Here is a 16,455-nt window from a genome sequence, read left to right as displayed (position 1 = left end):
TTGTTTGTTTTTTTATTTCATGCTTTTTTATTTCTTTGACTTTTAGCCTGACACAGCTTTAATGCTCATGAAGTTTCACGAGACTGAACTTACTGCAAATGTATGTGGGTCAGTGCCAAGTGTAGCATTTACATTTTCTATAAAAGCATTCACAGTGTTTCCCCCGTATTCTGACATCACGTGTTTACCTTAAGGTACATAACACTGGCAGACGCTTGCGTGCCTCATTTGCTTGTGAGGGAACTGGGGTTTCATGTCATTTAGCTGTGATTGGTTTGTACTGGGAGTTTTGCTGTGAGACACAAAACACACCAGCTGAACATTTGCCCTCCACCAGACAAGATTGCCGCCGTGTGTGGATTTTAGCGTGTGTTTATATAGTTAGTCTGCTGGCCAACCTTTCTTTTACGCTTTGGTGGTCAACGGTGATTGATCACATGTCCTTGATAGCCCCGAGGTTGTAACACTGACCTTCTGCAGGAGTAAATTCAGGGCAGATAATTGACTGTTTAGCAATTAACCACTAAACAGGAAGGTATCACTAACCTGCCAGGCTGCGTTCAACTGCAGTCAGCATGTTTCATCTCTCCACAAAGACATTTGTTCACATTTGTGCAGTTCCCACAGGAAAATCTCAAAGCAAAGCTCAAAGGCTGTTGGGGGTTTTTTTCTGTAAGAAGGAATGAAAAAAGATAATCGAAGGAGCCAAAACCTTGTCATAAAAAAGAAAATGTGAGAATTAATGTTCATATCACTGCGAAATTGGACGTTTCAGATTCGATTCGAGTTCCTGAAACATGTGCACCTGACATGCTGTTATCAAAAAGGCACTTTTGCATGATAAATGGAGGATTATAGAGTGTGGGCCCTGGCACGTTGCTCAAGGTGATTTGTTATGAGCATTATTGCGCAATCTTTAGCCAGATGAGTCATGAACAGCTGTGTGTTTTTACACACTGCCCCAGAATAGCTCCATTCCAGCTCTTCAGCGTTGTAATTCTCTTAGCTAAATCATTGTCTGTTCCTCATTTAAATATTGGCAACATGTGGCCTTACTTTAAATAAAGTCCAAACAGCATTAAGTCAAATTAGGTTTCCTCAGATGCCGTCTCTGTTTCTCATATGTTGCTCACAGACCAAACATGGCTTTTGCGTACGTCAGTGGGTTTTTTCGTTACACACAACGAAAAGATGCTTATGTTCACAAACAAATCTTTTCTACAAGAACGTTGTGACAAATCGGTTCCTACAAAAATCTATAAATTGATGAAATTGGTCTGAACAAGTGCATCAAACCCACTGAGCCTCACTCTATACTACTTTCTCCGTGCGCCTTTTTTAAAAGAAATCCCCTCTGTGTTTAATTTTTTTTCTTCTTAAAGACAGAAGTCAATGGGGAAAATGGCAGAAGAATGGAGGGAAAGAAAAGCAGAGGGAGGTGAGGAGGAGGGTTGTGAAAATTACCATTGGCTGCCACCCAGGGCCCAGTCTTTGTGGTAATGAAGGGTTAGAAGCAACGTTATTGCTCCCAGATGCCGTGCGGCTTCTCCGCAGGCCTTTGATGCATGGCCCAAGTCACCAGGATTTTTCTATCAGACTCCCATCAACATACACAGTAACGCACCACCGCACACACGTGCACGCACACATACGAAGACATCCAGCCTCTTAAAACAACATGGATGCTATAAACGAGTATCTTCATGGTTTCGCCAACCAAACTACTCCGATTTGTTTCAGAGTGTTAATTGGTTAATGTTCCCATGTATGTGTGTGTTTTGGTGTTTACCACCTCCAAGTGTGTGTGAGAAATGCCCATATTCGAACGTTTTATGTGTTTGACTCTTTTAGATATTTTTTGGGATGGCGTACGGAGTGGTGAAGTTCCTTTACGAATCCAGAAGTGAACTTCTCCTGACTCTCTATAATGAGCCTGCTCTTACACACTAGCAAAACAAAACCATGAAAAGCACTTTGTTCACACACTGCTCCAAATACCAACTACTAAGTGCCCGCCTGTAGTGTGTGTGTGTGTGGGGTGTGGGTGTTCAGACGGAAAAAAAACAAACCATAAAACCCCCCCAACAAGGATCACACCTGTGTTTTGTGTACAAGTGAAAAAATGTAAACGTGTTTAAAGAAAATATCAAACTAAACCTAAAAAGGTGTATTTTTGCAGCTCAGTCTGGTGGTAATCAGCCTCTGCTATTTCTGCATTGATGCCAATACAATTACAATCAATCTAAAGAGTAATGGAAACTCTGTGGAATATTAATTAAGTAATGACAGATGGATTTAGTCAAACACTGTGACTAATTTTCTCAAAGCACCTGCCTAAAAAACGTCCCATATAATAAGCAGAACACATTTTACGCCCATCTGTCTTTTAACATAGGATAACCTGATAAAAATGAACAATGTAACCATTATGAAAGAAGGATTTACCCAATTGTGCCCTGTTTCACTCTTTCATGAGGATAACTTATGGTTCACTATGAAAGATGAGACCACGGATGCTCATCTAGAGCTGAAATCCTGCTTAGCAGCTATCAGAATCAGGAGCTTCGTGTCCAAGTGAGCCCAAATGACCTGTTGATGAATGTGTGTGTGTGTGTGTGTGTGTGTCTACTTGAAGCTTGGTCCTGTGCAGAGAAAGTGTGCATTTCAGACCACATGTGTGCATCTGCAGGTTTGTTTTCTCATGCGTCCCTGCGAGTGTGCTTAACATCTGAAATCTGTAACGTTGCCCACTCACACTGCCTGGATTTTATAGGAGCATATGGCAAAGCACTCAAGCACCTACTTCCCCCCCAATCCTAGTACACACACATAAAAAAGAAACACATGCACACACAAGAAACTGGCTGACTGATAATGGTCTTATTTGATGTTGCAATAGGACAAATACATGGACAGTCTTAGCAGATATCTGGTATTCATCAATTTGTTGTTTGACTTTCTGGCATGTGTGGTTGCCAGACTGATCAAACCTCAAACTCAAATCTTCCACTCTCGCATCATCTGCACCCCCCACTAATATTCAAGAAAACTCAAGAAATCATTTGTATTTCTCTCTTACTGTTGCTGTTCTTGTATAACATAGTTATTCTCCGTGTTGGCGTATTTTCTCTTTACCTTCCCCACATCATGTGCACATTCGCTGCCCCTCCTCTTCCCCTGTTTCCATTTTTCCTGACTGGATTTACTGGCCAGAGGAGAGGAAAATGTATGAATCAATCCAAGGTTGCTCACTCCCAGGGAGAGGGAAAGCCAGAGAGTGAGAGGAACAAGGGAGGGGAGGGGGTGAAGAAAGAAAAGAGATGATGGTGAAATTGAAGAAAAAGAGAGAAATGGGGGGATGGGAACTCACCAGTTTTATAAAATAATGATGTCAGCTTTCAGCGGCCTGTGGTGACTTCTTGTGTAGCCGTCTTTTTTTTGGGTAGCGGACACCTCGGTGTACGGGCGCTGCCAAATGTGTTTGTGTCTTTATGTGTGTCTCTGTGATGTTTTACATGCATTCAGGGGATATGACCATTTGGCTGCACAGCTCATAAATCCTTTGATGAAGGAGTTTGTCACACATTCAATCCCCGTCTGTCTTGCTCTCTCTGTGACACACACACACACTCACACACACACACACATACACACATGCTGAGTTGGGCAGGGCAAGTCCGTGGTTAGCCATCCAGATGGTTTTAAGGTTAGTTAGAGACTACGCTCAAAAGGTGCTGTTTGGAACCAAAGCAGGGTGTGTGTATGTGTGCGCATGCCCGTGTGTGTGTGTGTGTGTGTGTGTGTGTGTGTGTGTGTATTTCTGTGTCTGTGTTTAGAGAATGTTTGTAGAAACTCACCAACCTCATGCTATTTTTGGAATCTCATTTTGTTAATTCTCATTTTATTGTCGTTCACACACACACACACACACACACACACACACACACACACACACACACACACACACACACACACACACACACACACACACACACAGCATATTATGCACCGTGACTCAAGAAACTGGATTTTCTATCAATAGACTTTGAGAAGTCCAACCGCGGCATATATATATATATCTACGTGTGTGTGTGTGTGTGTGTGTGTGTGTGTGTGTGTGTGTGTGTGAGAGAGAGAGAGTTTATTTGCTTGAGATAAAGATAGAGATCAGACTGAGCTGACAAACTTTGAGGTTCCCTGATTCATAAATAGTTGGACGTCTGTGTATCATATGTTGTGTGCAAATTTACAAGTACAAGAGATTTCTAGCCTGGAACGCTCTCCCTCTCTCTTTCTGTCTGTGTGTTTCTCATTTGTTGCTTGCTCTCTCCCCCCCACCCCCTTGACTCTGCACAACTGTAATCAAAACCACAGACTGTACTTTCCCATCCATCTCCTTTGCTTTTCTTTCGTCTGCTGTAGAACTGAATGTGCGAGCTTTTGCTCTTCATTTCCGCTGACCTTTTTTATCCGCTTGTCTCTTTTAGCCTGCTATCTTTTTGTCTGTATCAGCAGCGCAAACTAATGACTCAAAAACTTTTTCACACACTCACCATTTACTATATATGTTACATAATACAATTGTATGCGTAGCTCTAAATTTCACAGCCCAGAGTGATCATAATGCAGCATCTGCACTAGTTTTTCCTTTAAAGCGACTCTTTTTTTATACAGTGAGAGTATCTGCATGACCCTTTCTCCTCTTTATCAGGGAAGTCTTCCTCCTCGTTCTACTCACTGCTGTGTCTCTTTCACCCCCTGCAGGAGAAGGAGAAGAAGTACATGCTGCAGGTCGACAACCTGAAGCTGCGCGATGTGGAGAAAGGCTTCATGTCCAGCAAGCATATTTTTGCCCTCTTCAACACCGAACAGAGGTGTTATTAGACACACACATTAACACTGTAACGCAGAAACAACTTAAATGCACCACAGCGTTAAAAGTTGCTCTTTCGCCCACTTTTATGTTTACATTAAATGAGTTTTGGGATTTCTGTGTGACAGCCAGTGAGGATGTAGTTGTAAAGCTTAAAGAATATCCCGATATTGGGGAAGTCTGCAGATAATTTAAAGTCCTAAGTAAAAATTATTCCAATGTAAAAGGACAAGAGTATAATAAAAATGAACTTAAATTAAGAAAGTAAAGGTTTTAAATTGTGCAGAGTGCCCTTTCCAGCGTTGCATGACATTTTTAAGTAGCTACATGTAAGCCAGACTTTATTGTTGTTACTGTTGTAGATAAGAAGCACTAAATTATACTTTGGGGCATTTTAATCCCAAAAAATGATAAGAGTTTTGTATCCAAAACAAAAAAAAGTAGATTAAAAATGACCAGAATTATAAAGTAAATGTTGTGAAGTAACAAAAAAGCTATTTTTGTAGTATAGTGGAGTAGAAAATATGAAGTAAGATAATATAAAGTGAAAACAGAAATTCTGGAGGAAAGAACAAGTTCCAAGTTTTTACATTAAAGTGACTGTATTTAGTTACTAACCTTCACTGGTGGAAGGACGTACAGCTGATGAGACGGGACTATTGGAGTGCACTGCTCACACTGTGTCTCCACAGAAATGTGTATAAGGACTACCGTCAGCTGGAGCTTGCGTGTGAGAGTCAGGAAGACGTTGATGCCTGGAAAGCCTCCTTCCTCAGAGCCGGAGTTTATCCTGAAAGGGTCACGGTAAGATTTCATCTAAAGCACACGTGCACAGACAACACTGTGACGCAAACACTCTCACAAATGTGGAATTTATTCCCACTTCATATTATTTGTGTCCAGTAGTAGCTCAGGTGGTTGCTGTGATGTTTCCTTCTGCAGTCTCTTTTAATGTTATTGTGTTTCTCATTTGCCATCTGTCCTTTTCAATGTCTTTTATCTCTCATTGCTATTTGGCGTTGTAGGAGAAGGAAGGAAAGGTATGTTATTCTGGGTACTAGATCACTTTTCTGTGTTTTCTATGTAAAGCATGAACTGTACTTTTACTTAAATGGACCTGTACCTGAGTTGTGTAGCTGACAGTGATCAGTAAATGGATAGTTTAGCGTAATCATTAGGAGTAGATTTTTGAACCACTGATAGGGAATCACCTTGCTGGTGCAAAGATAGCATTTTATGCCTATCAAACTGTGTAAATTTGACTAAATAATCTTTTCTTAATCCCTTGAGTTAGGTGAACTTGTTATGGCTTAACAAACAGGAAAAAATAATCCAGTGAAAGTGGTCAGTTAGGAGGACTGGACTGAAAATGAGTGAAAAGCCAATAAATGTCTAAGCCGTGTCCAATAGAAAGTGTGAAAGATCTTCAGAAAACCTGAAGAATTATTGCTCAAGACCATGTTAAAAATTACTAGAAATTCTGAGTTCTTGGAAGCAAAATATAAAGAAATTCTTTTTATTTAATTATTTTCATCCACATTTAACTACACTGATGAATTGTGTGTTCATCATTCAGCTGGTAATATAATTTCCTGGAGAAAACCTTTTCCTTCCTGTCATTCCTGAAGTGCTATCACCCTCTCTGTAACTCTGCTACACACACATTTTAAAACAAAACCCTAATTTGTCTCACAGAGTGATGGTGGTGATGAAAATGGTTCTGACAACCTCATGCACAGCATGGACCCTCAGCTGGAGCGGCAAGTGGAAACCATCCGCAACCTGGTCGACTCTTACATGGCAATCGTCAACAAGACCGTCCGCGACTTGATGCCGAAGACCATCATGCATCTCATGATCAACAATGTGAGTCTGCTGCTGTTGTCTCGTATGTCACGCTGAGACGACAGGACTTTGAGATTTGACAGACAGCGTGCTGTGTTTCTCTCCCTCTGCGTGCAGACTAAAGAGTTCATTAATGCTGAGCTGTTGGCCCAGCTGTACTCATGTGGTGACCAGAACAGCTTGATGGAGGAGTCTCAGGAGCAGGCCCAGCACCGTGACGAGATGCTGCGGATGTACCACGCTCTGCGGGAGGCTCTCAACATCATCGGCGACATCAGCACATCTACTGTAACCACCGCCATGCCACCACCCGTGGACGATTCCTGGCTTCAGGTGCAGCGTAGCGGATCTGGAGGACGGTAAGGCACATGAGACATCAGACTGTGGGACTGAGAGAGTACGTGTGGGAACAGGTTGGGGAGAACAAATATTAAAAGCCCATGTCTAATTCTGACATATGGTCAAGTAAATAAGAATATTCTAAAAAGACGCAGCATCTGACTTATTGACACTTTCCTGATGTTTTTCTCCTTTTATGTTCCTCTCTTCACTTCTACTTTCTTATCAAGATCTCCGGCCACCAGTCCAACTCCAAACCGCAGGGCTCCACCAGGACCCCCGGCCCGTCCAGGCTCTCGTGGTCCTCCACCTGGGCCTCCTCCTGCAGGGGGTCCCCCTGTCCCTTCTCGCCCCGGAGCTTCTCCTGACCCATACAGTGGGCCACCACCCACCGTGCCCTCCAGGCCTAACCGCGCACCCCCAAGTGTGCCTAGGTGAGTGGAAACTCTTCCATCATAGATTAAGCCGCAGTAGATTTTACAAGGACACTGACATCCAAACTACAATTTAAGATAATGTGACGTCACCAAAGCTGAAGTGTGGATACTCTCTGTTAACAAGGGGGATGTGAAGACGCCCGGATGAGGGGATAAAGGAGGTAAAGGACAGTAGAAAGCGCTGGTTTTGATAGGGGATAGATTAATAGGCTGGTAGATTGCTAGTTATCCCCATATAGGCACTACAACTACAACATCTCACTAATTTCTTTCACCTTGCTAGTATCTTTCAGCCATCACCAAACTTTCAGCACGTTGTCAGGCATCACCTGTTAAATAATCTGTTGCTAAAAGCGAGGTCGTCTGGATTCCTTTGAATTAAAACATGATCTGATGAATGAAGGGGAGATGGGAATGTGGAGGGGCTTCCTTTCTGGTATTCATTAATTGTATGCATTTAAAATCCCCCCCCCCCCCCCCCTTTCCTGTGTTTGTGAGCTAGCTAACCTCTTTAACCTGGGGCTAACTGTCAGTAGCTCACCTGTTTTACTGTAGAGGACGCTAACGTGGCTGAGCGAAGCTCTCACTGGAAAATGACAGCTTTTTAACATCTTCACTAAAACTAATCTGTTTTAAGTGCCCATTTTTCATCTTCCAATCCAGTTTTTCTGTACTGTGAGCTGCCATGAGTGAGAGCTTCGCACATGCGATGTTGGTCATTTCCTGCGCTGTAACTGTTTGCGCTCCTTTTCTCTCTTCTGTCTCCTCTTCTTCACCCCTCCGTCCCCTGCCACACCTCTGTCCCACACACTGCTATGGTTCCTTCTACAGAATCACTATCACTGACCAGTGAGGACTAACATTACTGGTACGTTGGGTACTGTCTGCAACCATGATCATCATCATCACAACGACTTTCCTTCTTTCCCTTTCTCACAGAAACCATCCCTTTCACTGCATGACCTTTTCCTTTTCTCACCACTGTTTTCTCAGAGGGCTGCATGAGCAAACACACACCCGGCGCAGAGTGTGTGTTTGCATGTTTGCATCAGTGGCTTGAGCTCAATTCAAGCTCAGTCTGATGTTATTTTGTCTGTAAAGAGCACCAAAGGAGGACATTTTGTCAGTGTAGGCCAGGGGTGTCCAATGCCAGGCCTTGAGAGCCGGTGTCCTGCAGGTTTTAGATGTATTCTTTATCCAACACGGGTGATTTAAATGGCTAGATTACCTCCTCAGCATGTCTTGAAGTTCTCCAGAGGCCTGGTAATGAACGAATCATTTGATTTAAGTGTGTTCACCCAGGGTGATATCTAAAACCTTGAGGCCTGGAGTTGGACACCCCCGGTGTAGGCCAAGAAGACTCGCAACAGATGTCCGGGACCTAACTAATGTTGGTGCTGTGTTGTATATGTGTGTATGCCACAAAATCCCTCCCATACCTGCTTATATCGATGTGTCTGATGCTTTCTTTTAGTGACACGGTGCTCTGTTTACCAAAATCACTTTTCTTTGCAGGATTTAGTTAATGTGGAGTAGCCCTACTGGTGATTTATTTTTTAGGTAAATACTCTATAGTTTAACTAACAAATGTATTACCCTTTAAGAGCACTTGGTAAGTACAAGCCATATCTTCATTTATAAATAATAATGAGATTATAAAATTTTTCTTTGGAGAATAAGTTGTATAAGCTGCCATCAGCAATCCCAGCTAGCTTTGCAAAAAGATCAGACACTAGACTGTGACTGTTGAGGTTATTTGAGTACAGTAGTTTCCTATTCTCACGTTAGGAAACCAGTTTGAGATGATTTGAGCTCTGAGTTTGTGTGTGGGACAAAGTGGGATGCAGTCATAATGCAGGGCTGGGAGGTGGCCAGATAAATTGTATTTGAACACAATGTTTCCAAGTTTCTCGCTAAGAAAAGAGGAATAAAAGGAAGCCAAAGTTCGTTCTCATGGTCTCAGGCGATGGATGCTATACTGTACAATATATACGCCTATATTCTCCATTATGTTACTGTTGTTTCGGCTGCTGTACTGTCTGTTAACAGTTTTTGAGTTGTAGTTTGAATGTAACTGTAAATGGGCATATATTTCTTTTGAGCCATATCTGCCATTGTCTTGCAAAATCTGCAAACCTTGTGAATGTTTTGGTAACACTCACTGACCAGGCATAGCATCATACGTAAGAGAATCGACAAACAGGCAATACCAACAGGTATATCATATGTGCAATGGTACAGAGCGCAAAGATGTTAGACTAAATTATGGAGTGAATAAAAGATGGTTCGCCCTAACTGGGAATAAGAGAGTATATCTGCATCTCTAAAATGTCACACATTCATATTTGCTTACATGTTTACCTTCAAGCAAACACTTTGCATTTGTACAAGTCAACTTCTCTTTGTTGTGTTTAACAATCAGTTTAATCTTCCCTTCAATCAGCAACAACTGCTGCTTAAAACTTTAATGCCTATCAGTGGATTTGCTCTCCTGTAGCAGAACTACAACTGAACAAACTGCACGTTACTGTAGATAAACAGCAGCTGGATGTGCAGGAACACCGCCTTCACTTAACTGAGCTTCAAATCTTTGTCACGTTGGTTGTATTTTTGGATGCCTCCATGTGTTACTTGAAGATACAGTATTTCTGTGTGTTTGTGCATGAATGTACACATGGGGGCTGTAAACCTGTCAACAGGGAGCAACGGCACTAATCCAGTCTCTCCTTTGTGCTTGTGTGTCCACGGCAGTCGGAGACCCCCGCCATCTCCAACCCACTAGACTCCCTGGCTCCTCCGTCCTTCCCCTCCTCCTCCGTTTAATTCTCCCCTGGATGAGAGGCCACAGACAACAGCGCCACCCTCCTGTCGTTTTCTGCCTCGTCTGACCTGAGCTGGTTCCCAGCTCCTGCTTCTCCCTCGCTTCCTCTTCTTTCCCTCCTCCTCACCTCCACCTCTCTCCCTCATACAGTGACGCAGAATACTTGAATCACACTTGCATGACTTACAAACATGCTGCACCCTGAGAACTCAATCTATGTAAAGACTGATGAAGCAAATCAGTTAGCGTGTGCACGCACGCAGTATACGGTCTAGTAAACACGTGCAAACACGTGCAAACACTTAAACACGGAAACATTTTTCCTGCTTTTAAACTAAAAGGGTAGACATTTAGCATGAAGCTATGCCTGAGTATTTCTAATAAGTATTCTCTCTTATTATTCTCTCATTCATCAATTGTTCTTTTATTTCATGTTTATTTATTTTCTTCCTTTTTTAAGGAATCCTTCCCTTAAAAAAAGATGAAATTTTAGGGATAAAGCAGAAATTTAGAATTTTTCACTGGCAGATAAAATGGCACAAATTCTTCAGTTCACTTAAACATCCACTAATACCAAGAACTTGCAACATACTTCATGGTAATTTGATGGATACTTTGACTCTGTAAATACTGGTGTTGTGCAGAGAGTAAATGCTTTAGTTCCTCTGCAGCATTTCAGCCTCGGAGTTAAAGTAAGAGGCAGAAAATGTTTCAATCAGCAGAAGTGACGATGGATAAAGTATTTCATAAGGGAGGTGATGCAAGCTGGACTTTTTTGTAACTCTGGTGTCTTCTCACTGCACTATTCAGAGTTTGAGTTAATGTGTTATGGCAGTTTTCCATATTCGAGTGTGAAGGCGACTGACTTTAATCAAGTCCGCTTGTGAGCTAAACTATAAAGAACAAACCGTGAAAGAGGAGGTCTGTCTCACACCCTGCAAATCATGGTTTTCATTACCATTAGCATTGTTGTAAAAGTTGACCTGTTTCTCACGTGGCTGTAAAATATTATTGCTAACTAAACAGCCACTAGTTGTTAATGTTTGGCCTCGGTGTGGGTAATCTGTTGTATGTTAACCATCATGCATAGTTTAAAAGAACAGCTGGATTTTATTTCCTTGATGATTTTTAATATTCATCTGGCTGTCAGGCGATTCATCATTCAAAAATGTAATCTTACCAGATGATATCTCATGGCCACATCTTAATTACATAATTCCTATGCCGGAATAACCCGTGGCTACACATTACTAACTGGTGGCAAAGCAATAATATCCCCCTCACCCTGGAGGTGAACATCGTCATTTCTCTGGTGCCTCCTCACCATTACGATTTTAGTTGTAATCTCTTACTTGTTGTAATCTCTTCATCCTGGCAAATAAGATCGTCTTTTTATTTTCTCTCTTCTTTCCTATCACCTAAACAGCCGGTCAAACAAGGGCGGGCCCTCTCGTCCCGAGAGCCCCCTGCCACCATTCGACTCTTAGAAGGAAACATTCTCCCTGTTACCTCTTCTCCTTCTTACGCTCATCTCGCATTTATCCATCCACCCATCACTCACTCACTCACTCACACGAGGAGAGGAAGGCTTGAATGAATAACAGAAGTAAAGGATCGCCTGCAAATTCTTCACCCTCAGATAGACGCTGCTGCTCTTCGTCCATTTTTCCTCCTCCTCTTCATTTCAGCCTTGCAGGACGGGAGGAACTGCCCGTTGTAGCCTCAGGAAGGCCCTCAGTGTCACTGTTAAATCCACCTGCGATTTAAAACTGCTGTTGTCTGTGCTTCCACACGACCTATGCAACAACTGACGTAAAAGGAAAAAAAAAAAAAGATGCCTCTCCCGTTTCTTTCTTGCTCTCTGCTTCACACAAATGTTGTTACTGCATTATCTTTAAGCAAATGTGCAGCTTCAGACAACTGCAGGACACGCGAGACTCCAGCCTGAGAGGAAGGGAGTCTTTGGCCTGGGTTGAAGCTCTGTGACTGTTAGCTAGATAGCTCTTTACATATCCTTTTTATTCAGATGGGGAAAACAGGAATATTTGCCGTGTGAAAACATTCAGAATTTTAAGTCAGTTGATGATTTGCCATTTCTTCTCTTTTCCCCCCTTTTCCCCCTTTTTTTTGTTTGGTTTTGTCTTTTTTCCAGTGGTCACGGGGGTGAGTGAGAACACTCAAAAACAGCCACAGTCTATGCATAAAACTGGCATTAAATGAAAAAGCTCCTTCTCTTTCACCCTGTCATTTTACACGTGTGAGAACCTGTGACCCGTGCGAACCCACCACCTTTTCTACCACTGACCTCCACTGTCAGCGTGATGTGGTGTATTGTATTTTGAACCCAAGCAAAAAACAACCCACCAGCCACAAACAATAATCTACTATTCATCCCTTGTGCATCTGGTACTCCACGACTGCAAAGTAAACACAACTAAGCATATTTTTCTTCTTATTTAATGGTAAATAGTTTATTATGGACATATCTTATTGTGTTATTCTGTATATGTGTGATGCATCTTATTGAACTTTCACTATCTAGGGAATTTAGTGTATGAAACCGCTGAATATTTAAATTATGACAAAATGAGTATATGTATAAGGAAGTAATGTTTTAAAAACTACAAAAAATATATAATACAATGATGTATATGGGCAACTGCAGGCTGTTGAATACTTTGGCTTGCAGCAGAGGGCTTTTGCTTTTCTTGTCCTTCTGTGTGTAGAATAGCAGCGAGGGGCGGGCTGAATGTGTGAAAGTCCTGCAGCGATCAGGTCCTGCGTCTTGTTTAGACTGATGTGCAGGACTGCTGTGCTCTGTCAAGACATTAAAAACTTCAGTGTGTAATCAGGGAAGTATGTCTTTGTGTCCTTTTTTTTAAAAAAATGCTGGTACATACTGGTGGTAACACAACTATACGGGAACTCGACAGCAGCTAATAATGAAACCACCAGACGAATGTGGACACAAAGTAAAATATCCTTATAGGCATATTCAAAATCCTGGCTGGATTATTCCAACCCCTTACTCAACCCCATCATTTACATATACATCTTCAAAAGCCTTTTCAGACCTTTCAAAAAAAATAACCAAGTGTCACTTCTACAGACTGTTCCAAAGGTCTTTCATAATTTCTTATTTTCCCCTCTTTTCTATCTTTTGGTACTTGGCACAAAAACACAGAGGTGGGACCAAGTCATTGTTTTGCAAGTCTCAAGTAAGTCTCAAGTCTTTATCCTCAAGTCTCAAGTCAAGTCTCAAGTAATGTCAGGCAAGTCAGAGTCGAGTCTCAAGTCACTGGTGTAAAAGTCCAAGTCAAGTCACAAGTCTTAGAACTTTTTTTCAAGTCAAGTCTAAAGTCATAGAATTAATGACTCGAGTCTGACTCGAGTCCAAGTCATGTGACTCGAGTCCACACCTCTGCAAAAACACATAATTCGTTCCAATTTCTTTAGGTTAATCTACAAAAAATTCCAAAGATAACAGTTCAATAAAATAATATCTTTACATGTATTAGCTGTAAACTTGGCATATTTCATCTGAGGAAACAGGACAGATGAAACAAAAAGTGTCGCAAGTTTACAAACTACCTACAGAAGATGAACAGTATTTGAAACTCATGTCATTAAGAAACCAGAAAACAAATCTAGCAAAGACCTGAGAGATGCCTATGGCCCTTCAGTTAAACCAATTTCTGTTCACTGAAGCCTCATCAGAAATGGTCTCAGTGGAAAGGTGGCTGTCTAGAAGCCATCCTTAAGGATGGAGGCTGGGAGAAAAAGCTGAGGGATTCCAAGTTACACAAGAAATGGACTGAAAATCAGGGTTAACAGGTCTAATGGAGTCATGAATCTAAATATGAAGTTTTTGGTTCAAATCATCAATACATATGGAAAAGGGTACAACAGTGGGTGTCTATGGTCATCTGTAAAACATGGTGGAAGCTCTGTCATGATTTGGGGCTGCATTTCAGCCAGCTGCGTTGTGAATCTAGTCTAAACGTATACAATTAACAAGGAAAAGTGTTGTCAGATTTTGCTCCAGCATGCATTGCCATCTGAAAAGCATCTGATTAGCAAAGGCTTCATTTTTCAGCATGACAAAGATTTCAGACACACTGTAAATAAAATAAAAACACACACACACATAAACCAATCGTCACATATGGGCTTTCACAAATAGGTTGCAGTTAAGTGGAAAGGTTCCTGCTTCAAGTGATGCCGTATAAAATATAGTCCATTTAAAGGGGGCGTGAAGGTTGCGTACAGAGGGATGCTGAAGATGTGGTCAAACCAGAGGCATATGGAGGACGCAAACTCTGGAGACTGAGGGGCAATGGCCTGATCAAAGCCTGCTGTGACACAGAAACATAGAGGTATGTGTGAAGGACCCGTCATGCTCTTCTGTCATCAGTCTGCAGCCTGGTGTTCCTCCCATCATGGGTCATGGGCTGCATGGACTTGTCTTCACCTTCTCGTCTAGCACAGTACTTAAAGACATTCTACTCCTTAAATTAGGGTTCAGTTTCTTTGTGTGTCTCTCATACTCATCTTCACTCTCAAGGATTTTCCTTATTCATCTAAAAGAAAAGGAGGCTCTGGGATACCACTAACTGTGGAAGCAAATAAAAAGACCACCATTCAGCCTCCTTACAGCCTTGTTTAAGGTTTAAGAAGTTTATTTAGTTTAATAGGAAAATTTCTTGTTGTGCTATTTTGATGCCTGTAACCTGTCTGGAACTCCTTCTTTTGGACCAAATGGGATTTGGACTTTTAACTTTGTAACCTGCCTACCCACTCCTCCAGCCTTGCAGTTAAATTGGTACAAAACTGTAAGGCTGGTTAATAAAATGTCTTTCAATTCTGAAGTCTGCATTTGGGTCTTTTTACCCGTTTGAAATCATCACATTCTTTTGATCAGTTTGCATTTATTTATTTATTTTATAGAATGTGTTTATTTCAAGAAACGATAAAATCAACTAGGATAGGATCCAGCAGATGGATGTGTATAATGCCAGTTCACAGCCACAGTTCTTATAAGATGCTTTATATAATAGCCCTATGTAGTAGAGAGAATCAGATCGTCCCTGATGAGTGAGAACTTGGCAACAGCGGGAAGAAAGAACTCCCTTTTGACAGGAAGAAACCTCCAGCAGGGAGGGACAACCATCTGCTCTGATCGTTGTCCCATCAGGAGATCAGGGGAAAGAGAGGAGATAAAAGCGAGTGAGGGACAGATTCTTTGTAAAGCGCAGGATGAGCTTGATGACATCAGTGTGAGTTTCATGTGAAATGATATTTTAGATGAAAAACACCAGTAAGATGTGCATTCGTTGTTGTTTATTATTTTGGTTAAACCAGATCAACATTTCATAAATGAATGCTCAGAAGTCAAGCATCTACTGTAGTAAAAGAAGCAGAGGAAGGAGACATGAGCAAGAGTTGCTCAGGGGATATTCCCCAACCCGTCGCGACTGCTGTTTTCAGTGCATGTTATTAATTGTATGTCTATATGTCCAATTCAAGCACCACCACCAGGCGTCACTTTAGTGCAGCCTGCAGCCTCCATCCAGACACAATCCATGTAGGACCTCACATAAGATTAGTTCCTTCTTCGTTTCTAACCTTTTAGAGATCGAAAGAATCCAAATGAGAATATTTTTATGAAGTGTAAAGTCATGTGTTTAGTTCCCACCCTACTGTAGCTCTGTTAATCTAAACAGCAGTCTTTCCATAGAAGCTGAACCCTCCACCAGCCAGGCTCAGACATCCATTAAGACTGAGTCAGGCTGCAGACATTCACGTATTAATCATTACTTCATTACTAAAAGCATTTATTATAGGTTAGAGATATCATATACGCTTCTAGATGTACGTGTCGGCCTCGAGTACATTCAATTAACTTTGTCTGACATCGATTTTCATGCTGTCGAAATTTCAAAATATGACATTTTTTCCAGTGGCAGAAACAAACTTCCATAAGAAGCCAATTTAGCGGTTTCACCGATAGGGTCCTGGCATTGTGGATGAAGGCTCAACAGAATCATAAAAGCACAGAGAAACAGTAGCTGTTATTAGTGATGATGATACTTATCCTATTATGATGGCAGCAGGTTGTAGTTTCTGTAAGTTGAGTTTTC

General features: G+C 41.7%; 1 protein-coding gene across 13 annotated transcripts in view; it reads left to right on the top strand.

Annotated features, from left to right (window-relative positions):
* Window positions 1–13,635, top strand: part of dnm1a (dynamin 1a) — a 49,947-nt gene extending 36,312 nt beyond the window's left edge. For 2 of the 13 annotated variants that reach the window (XM_082541210.1, XM_082541205.1), the window contains 7 exons: window positions 4,765–4,874; window positions 5,566–5,677; window positions 5,899–5,913; window positions 6,569–6,739; window positions 6,836–7,077; window positions 7,288–7,491; window positions 11,742–13,635. In XM_082541210.1, the coding sequence (XP_082397336.1) occupies window positions 4,765–4,874; window positions 5,566–5,677; window positions 5,899–5,913; window positions 6,569–6,739; window positions 6,836–7,077; window positions 7,288–7,491; window positions 11,742–11,802 (915 nt within the window). In that variant the 3' untranslated portion in view covers window positions 11,803–13,635. Of the gene's footprint in view, window positions 1–4,764; window positions 4,875–5,565; window positions 5,678–5,898; window positions 5,914–6,568; window positions 6,740–6,835; window positions 7,078–7,287; window positions 7,492–7,618; window positions 7,656–8,325; window positions 8,363–10,245; window positions 10,840–11,741 lie in introns of those variants that run through there. The other 11 variants (XM_082541207.1, XM_082541211.1, XM_082541208.1 and 8 more) reach the window with 9 other exon arrangements.
* Window positions 13,636–16,455: the final 2,820 nt, after the last annotated feature.

This window comes from Aulonocara stuartgranti (assembly GCF_965226115.1).
Source record: "Aulonocara stuartgranti genome assembly, chromosome: 7".
Lineage (NCBI taxonomy): Eukaryota > Metazoa > Chordata > Actinopteri > Cichliformes > Cichlidae > Aulonocara > Aulonocara stuartgranti.
The sequence above is the reverse complement of the archived record's forward strand: the minus strand, read 5'-3'. Positions and strand labels throughout refer to the sequence as shown.